Below are 8156 nucleotides of genomic sequence, written 5' to 3'. Positions count from 1 at the left end.
TTTTTTTAGTAAGTTTAGATTTTCGCCTCCGCTGTTATACATCGCGTAAGCTCTCGTTCAAATTTTTATTATTTATGATTTAATTTTACGTTCTCACGCTCCCGCTTCTGAAATCATTTTCGCTTCACTTTCATTTTATGTGACTTAGATTAAAAAATGAGAAAGGAAAAGAATTGAAAAGTGGATAGATTTTGACTGTCTTTTTATAAATAAAAATTTTAAAATATTGGGAGTGTTCTTAAAATTATAAAAAAAAAAACTAAAAAATGTCCTTGTCTTAAGTTATTTTTGTCAATTTTTTTGTACTAATTTGTCTAATACGTTCTAAACGGACGTTAAAAAACGTTTAACTTGCCATATCAACTTTTGTGGCATTGTGATTCTGTGAGTAAAAGACTCCAACTACATTTGTTAAAAAGAAAAGGGATAAGAAAAATGAAGATTGGAAAAAATAAATAGAAAGGAAAAATAAGAGAATTGAGATAATAATACATTTGGGCTTTTTCAAAATTGTTAGCTTTCTAGGGTAATGGCTGTCCTAGCTTGTGAGTTTATTGAGATTGATTGCACAGTAAGTGCTAAAAAATTGGACTTTTTAAATTCTTTCAAATTTTATGTGTTTAAATGCAACGATGAATTCCATAAGTGACATTTTATGCCTTGTTTTCTCCCAATTCTTGACAAAAACAAATAAAAAAATAGATAAAAATTTTGAAAGTCATAAATTTTCAATAAATTGTTCCTCTATATTCATATTTACAGTTTCAAAAGAAGTCGAACCTTAGACCTTTAATAATTATTCAGTACTTGGATCCCCTCTTGTGTCACGAGACGATCTTGTGCACAAGTCACTTCGTGTGAATTAAAATTTACACTATTTATGAAAACCACAATTCACATATACCATGTATCACATGATATGATCTCTTCGAAGAGACAAGTAACTTACTCAGTTAAGCCAATTTTAGAATGGAAAAAGCTTACCTTAGGCCGCATAAGTATGGTTATCCTTTTTATGTTGATATAGACAAATAACAACATGACATGTGTCAAAAAAATAAATAAAATTAAGCCTGAATCATTCAGATCTTTTCACTGATCATCCAAAAAAGAAAATGATTTTCTATCACACATGTGTGAAACCTAGTAACGGACTCTCCCTCTCTTTAACTCACGATTCTTCTCTCTTTCCACCAAATTCCTATTGATGCCCACCATCTCCCCAATTTTGAAACCCCAATATTAATCATCTCTTCTGCCAACCAACGTCCACCAACTCCACTGCTTGCCATCTCCTCCATTTCCAAACCCTAATCTTTTACATCCAATCTTTAAAGATGATTCAAGCCGCCACATTCATTGTTTGCCAGTTTTGTTGCAACCCCATCTTTAGAATGACTCAAGAGGCCGACTAATTAATAAAATACTCATAACTTTAGTGGCATCCAAAATTTTGAAATTTATCACCACCTGTTACAATTCGAAGTCAAATTGATTTCCTTAAACTCCATTGATAATTGGGAGTCTTACAATTGTGGTTAACTTACCATATTTGGGTTAATTGTTTAACTTCTTCTGTAAACCGATTGTAATATAAAGGGTTTACAATAGAAAGTCTCGAACACATAAAGAAAATAATAATAATAATAATCTTTTCCTTTTGGATGATCTGCAAAAAGATCCAAACAATTTTTATTAATTATTTTAAAAAGATTTTGATACATGTTATATTTTTATTGGTCCATGTTAGCATCATAATGACATTTATACTTATAGAGCTGAAGCAAGTATTGTTCTTTTAGAATTACTTTGTTCTTCTTGTATTCAAAATAAATATATATATATATAACAACTACTGAATTCGAATTAAATGTTGGCAAAAAAGCATAAAACCCCCCTTAAGTATTAAGAATCAGCATTTTACCCCCCTGAATTACAAAATCGAGCAAGTCAATCCCTTAACTATCAGAAATGATCAATTTCACCCCCTGGCTGTCCTTTCCGGCTCATTTCCGATACCGGCATTGTACATTTACAAAAATGCCAATTGTAATTAACATTTAAAAAAAACAAATTAAATTAAAATTGTGAAATACCATTAATACCCTCAAGCAATTATATGGATCGATCTTCTCTGTTGGGAATTCAATCAAGGGAAAGGTGAAAAAACTCTGCAGCATATTCGAATCCACCAAATTCCCAACATCAGTTCTGGATGAATCGCAATCGCAATTACAATCGCCTACCAAATCGATCGAATCCGATTCTAGGGTTTCTTTGTTCACGACCAACCCTCTAATTCGATTGCCGGGTACTGAAGATCGAATTGTCGTCTATTTCACCAGTTTGAGGGGAATTCGGAGGACGTTCGAGGATTGTTGTGCTGTGAGGATGATATTGAGGGGATTTAGGGTTTTCGTCGATGACCGCGACATTTCCATGGATTCAACTTATAGGAAAGAGTTGCAGAGTGTTCTGGGCAAAAAGAATGTGACTTTGCCACAAGTGTTCGTCCGAGGGAAGTACATTGGAGGTGCTGATGTGATCAAACAGCTTCATGAGGTTGGTGAATTGGCCAAAATTCTCAGTGGACTTCCGATTCAAGAACTTGGGTTTGTCTGCAAGGGCTATGGGGATGCCAGGTTCATTCCGTGCTCGAATTGTAGTGGAAGCAGAAAGGTTTACGACGAAGACGAAGACCAGTTGAAGAGATGCCTGGAGTGCAATGAGAACGGGTTGATCCCGTGTCCAACTTGATGTTCTTCTAGATAATATAATATATATCACCATCTGACCTTAACTTCTTCAACTTTGATGAAGGTTTTTTTTTTTTTTTTTTTTTTTTTTTTTTTTTTTTTTTTTTTTTGCACTTGGAGAGGGGAGCAGTTGCAGTTGGAGAAGGAAGAAGAAATTTTGGACTCAATTTACAAACAGGGCTACAACGGTCATATTGCAAAGGTAGTTATGGAATTATATTAGAAAGTAAACTCACACGCTCCATCTGTTGCCGGAAAGGACTGTCAAGGGGTCAAACTGATCATTTCTGATAGTTAAAGGATTGACTTGCTCGATTTTATAGTTCAGAAGGGTAAAATACTGATTCCGAATACTTCGGGTGGGGGGGGGGTGTGTTTTATGCGTGTTTTTTTCCCTTAAATGTTCTTACAAATTGCACGCATGCCATTCCTGGTAAGTTCACTAAAAAATTTGTCACTATCGACATCTGTCATCCCTTCACATATTTTTTTATTTTCACAACTAAGGATTGAAGGCTACTTCAAAACATAAAAAATATTATAATAATAAAAATTAAAATTAAAATTAAAAATTAAAAAATAAAAATTGAATGCTGGAAAAGTGTAACCTGAATGAACTAATCTGAATCTGAACTGTTTGTTAGGCAGGATAATAATGATTTTCGTTTGGGTTGTCAGCCATCACTTATCATTCAAGCTAGCCTTGGATAGCAATTTGAAAATTTCAATCCAAATTGTGCCCAACCTTATAATAATAATAGTAATAATAAGGATTATTAAAAATATTAATAGTATTATTTTAACCTCATTCCAACCTAATTAATTTCACCAATCACTACTTAACGTGAATCTATTAACCTAATTTGTAGCCTTGCTCTTAAGCCTATTAATGAGTACAAGTCTATACAAATTAAATTTGTGAATAGACTTTCTAAATGGATTAAATCAAAATTCTTATGTGAAACTCACTCATTGATTGTGATTTATTTGATTTTAAAAATCAGCATGCAAACGCCACACACAACTACAAGCATTAAGTTCTGTTAATTTAATAAGTTGATGTATTAAGTATGCTTATGCCTATAATCACAAGGGACGAGTTTATTTTATATTGTCTAAGAAAATATTTTATTATTATTATTATTATTATTTTTTGGTAACCAAGGTCTGGTCCACGTCAAGTGCCCAAGTCTTGTGGACTAGTGTTATAATGGGAAACTTGTCCCGCGTTGAATTCAAATGGAAAGTGAAATAAGTATAAATAGATGGGTAGACAATATTATCCGATAGATTAAATTTTTGAGTAAATGGCCATGCACTCACCTGTTATAGTTGGTATTAGCGCCAAACTTAGTCCTTGATCTAGTGTCTTGCCAAGCATCCGACTCGTAAGGAGGGTGTTGCAGTAAAAGCATGAAAATAAACGGCTCGAATGGTACGATCCCTCCGTCACCCAGAATCAAAGGGGCAATCTCGTAGTTCTTGGTCTGTGAAGATGCGTTGTTAGGTGCTCCATTTTATTTTCCCATTGAGGCCAAACTAAACCAGACACATAGATCCATGGATCCATACATTTCAATCGGAAAAGAATAAAGAGAAAAAGAAAGCATCAGAATTGATCGATATATTTCTCGAAACAAACGAAAAGGAAATGAAAGATGAAATGATCAACTAAGTCCTCTCGGGGACTTGCGTAAGAATAAGAAAGAGGTATCGAATCGAAAACTTGTCCCACATCAAATCTAGATAGAAAATGAGAAACCTATTTCACATCGAATTTAAATAGAAAATGAAATGAGTATGAGTGGGTGTCTAGATATAAGTTTCAGAACAGACCGTCTAAGTTAATCAAACTTGGTCTTGTCCGTTATGTTTCTCTCTTTTGGTATAAAAATGTTTCGAGTTGCACATTTTTTGTGTTCATAGTTTTTAAAAAGCATCTACATCACCTGACGTTTCAAGTGATATTCCAGGTTCATGAATCAAGTCCACCTCTATTATTTTACCACTTAAACGCGTTCGTATTTGAAAATTTTATTTACAGATGTGCTTGGTAATGAAAAGAAAAATAATGAAAAGAGAAGCATTTTTACGCTGTATATATTTTAGGTCACTAAGACCTTTCAAATGAAGTTAAATTTTTCTTGTGTTCTAGATTTATATTTTAGATAATTGTCTTATAAAAAAAATTATTCCTTTTAATTTTTTTAAAAGACAACTCTATTCATTCGTTACAAAAGAACACTTCATTAAAAGTTAAAATTAACACTATTGCTTCAACAATATTGTTGTTAAATAAATAAAAAAATACTTTATACAATGGTTAGTAAACACCTAATATGTCTTTTATTGACAATACTTATAAGAGGTAATAGCTAAGGCAAATGATAGAAGCGCGAACAAAATCACAATAACATAAATCTGAACAAAAAATGCGGTCAGTCAAACTTCTTCGAAATAGTGCAATCGTGAATAACAAGACAATGAAAATCTAACCAAAATAATAAAATATCCACATAACACAAGATGTGACACTAGAAACACTGATCCATGTACATCAACTCTTCTCGTATAGTTTTTCCTATGATATATTTCTGCACTCAGGGTAGAGGTACCAATATCTAATTTTTTTTTTTTTTTTTTTTGGCGGACAAAGATTACAATTTAAAAAAAAAAAAACAAAGAAAAAACTACTTATTACTTATAAACCAATGTTCTTTATAGAATTGATTGATGCTAGTGCTCTCATACTTGTTTTTCATATTTGGGCTTTATCTTTCAAATAACAACAGAGAATAATAATAATAATAATAAACAATGATTCAAATCAAGATTTACCATTCATGTTAACTAACAAGCAATGGAAGTTTGAATTAGTAATTTAGTTTTACGCAAACTGAGAGTGACCAATTTTACTAGAACTAAAATACGATAGAGAAAAAAATGAAGAAGAACCATGTCCACATGTTAAGACTGAGGGGTCCCAAGTAAGTCCCAACCAACCCGACATCTAATTGATTAACATATGAGAATGGCCTCACACAAGGTCCATTAGTCATTTTGGATCTAAGGATAGTACGGATACTTCTTTCGACATCATCAATGAAACACTTTTAAATATATAAGTGCATAAAATATTTTTAAAGTATATACTTATAAATTTGAATAAGTGCAAAAAAACACTTCTAAATATACTTTACGTAACACTTTTATTCATATTTAAAAAAATATGTAAAAAACACCTATAATCTTTTCACATTGTGCAAAAATACCTTTTAATAAAAAAATTTGACATAAATTAATACTGTAATATCCGTTTTGTCCTTTTACTCTTCCGAAAATGCCCAAGGGGTATATATACAACTAATATGATAATATAAGGATGATATGTGTACATTACCTCTTTTTTTTTAAAAAAAAAAAAAAAAAAACTTTTTTCTCTATATATATCTAAATTTATTTTATTTATTTATTATTATTTATTTTTTAACTTTAAGAATTTGTAGAATAAGTATTTGAATTTTTTGAGATTCTAGTTTACTGTTTTATTCTATTTTTATTGTATTTTATTTTATTTTTCGTACCAACATTGATAAACAAGAAAAAAAAAAATTCCCAATATCAATGTGCACAGGTTTTCAGAATTTGGAATAAGTTTGTTTTCTTTAGTTTGCACTTTATTTTTTATTTTTTATTTTGATTTTATCTTTACTTTTTTTTTTTTTTTTATACTTTTTGATAGGGAAAAATATAAACATACTCTACCCTCGATAAGATTGATTAGATTTCATTATCAAGGATAATGAAATCAAATCTGACATGGTTCAACAGGTAAGAATAATCTTATTATAACTGGAGGAGGTCAAAAGGATTAAACCATATTCCCGACAAATCTGGCAACAAATCTCCTATGATTTCGCATAAGCGGAAGATAAGATCAACCATCGACATCGGCGGAACGATTTTGATTCCAATCAAGAACCATAAATAGGGCACCAAGCCATTAAAGAAGGTACGACGTAAAAACTATTATTAATCTCTGCCTTCTTTTTAGACCTCCGTGACTAATTTGATCGTCGGAGAGTTCTTGACAGGCACCACACCGGTTCATCAATCTTCTCCTCTCTTCCTTGCAGGAAAATGGTATCGTATCGGACTGCGCGAATTTCAGTCTCAACACTTTTCTTTTTATTTTCTATTTTTATCTTTACTTGCCCATTATTGGCGCCCTCCAATAGTGTCATTTTCGGTCATTTTACAAAATTATTCATTTTTATATATTTTATAAAATGGTTCAGTAAGGGTAATTTAGTTAACTTAAGGTTTAAATTTGTCAGAGGAACTTATTTGCACCAAATTAAAATTTTAGAGATGTTTTTTGCACAAGAGGGGAGTTCTCCAATAATGTCATTTTACAAAATTATATTATTTTTATATATTTTATAAAATGGTTTAATAAGGGTAATTTAGTCAACTTAGAGTTTAAATTTGTCATAAAGACTTATTTGTATGAAATTAAAACTTTAAGGGTTTTTTTTTTACACGCTTTTAGAAGTATTTTCTACACTTGATCCCTTATAATTATAACTCGAATACATATCGAAAACGATTAGAAGCGTTCATAAAATTTGAATATATATATATTTTTTGGTTGCGTACGACAAGCATGGACATTGGAAGAACACATTTTGGACACTTTGGAATTTGACGAGGTGATTTTATAATAATAATAATAATAATTTTTTAAAATAAAATTCTATTCAATTTAATCATATTATACGTTAATGAATTTTTTTTTTTTTTTTTTTTTTTTTTTTTTTTTTTTGAAAAAACAAAAATAACAAACATTCACCTCTAAGCTCCAAGTTATTTCATTCATGATTTTATGAATAAAATAAAATAAAAATTATTATTTTCATGTATAATAATGTATTCTATTATATATATATATATATCGTGTCTTATTCGTTATTAGAAATTTTTTATATTCATATCGTATTGTTTCCTAAATCTGAGTTAATTCGATAATCATTTTTCCCATCTATTATTATTCACGATTCATTAGTTAGTTATATTTTTACCCGATAATAATATTATTCATAATAAGAATCACAAACTCTCGTAGTTAAAGATTGAATTAAGAGATTTATTTTTAGAACATAAAAAAAAATCATTTGATTTTTTCACATATCTAAATTCTCTTTTTATAATATTAGTAAAAATAATAAAAATTCACAGAGTTTATGAGACTTTTCTTCTTTGTCAAGTTCTCACAAACATATATACTTTGGAAACTAAAATTTCTAGCTTATATAAATCAAAATATGTTCAATCAATAAGTATATGTATATATATTTGTCGCGTAAGTAAAGCAAATTTCCTATTCCACGTGGGAACTCT

General features: G+C 30.3%; 1 protein-coding gene across 1 annotated transcript; it reads left to right on the top strand.

Annotated features, from left to right (window-relative positions):
- The first annotated feature begins 529 nt into the window (after positions 1-529).
- LOC132309464 (uncharacterized protein At5g39865-like) lies at positions 530-2986 on the top strand. The gene is made up of 2 exons (XM_059807768.1): positions 530-571; positions 2113-2986. The coding sequence occupies exons 1-2, from the start codon at positions 530-532 to the stop codon at positions 2755-2757; spliced, it is 687 nt and encodes a 228-aa protein (XP_059663751.1). The 3' UTR covers positions 2758-2986.
- Positions 2987-8156: the final 5170 nt, after the last annotated feature.

This window comes from Cornus florida, unplaced genomic scaffold, assembly GCF_030987335.1.
Source record: "Cornus florida cultivar Cherokee Brave unplaced genomic scaffold, ASM3098733v1 CherokeeBrave_3.0.0_Hap2_Chr05, whole genome shotgun sequence".
NCBI lineage: Eukaryota > Viridiplantae > Streptophyta > Magnoliopsida > Cornales > Cornaceae > Cornus > Cornus florida.
Note: the sequence above shows the minus strand (reverse complement) of the source record. Positions and strands in the feature narration are given on the sequence as shown.

What these genes read in the sequence shown, in the direction of transcription:
- LOC132309464 (XM_059807768.1), top strand. Translation starts at nt 530, where the DNA reads ATGGCTGTCCTAGCTTGTGAGTTTATTGAGATTGATTGCACA. An exon ending in TTATTGAGATTGATTGCACA is followed by an intron (nt 572 to 2,112) that starts GTAAGTGCTAAA and finishes AATACCCTCAAG; the next exon opens with CAATTATATGGATCGATCTT.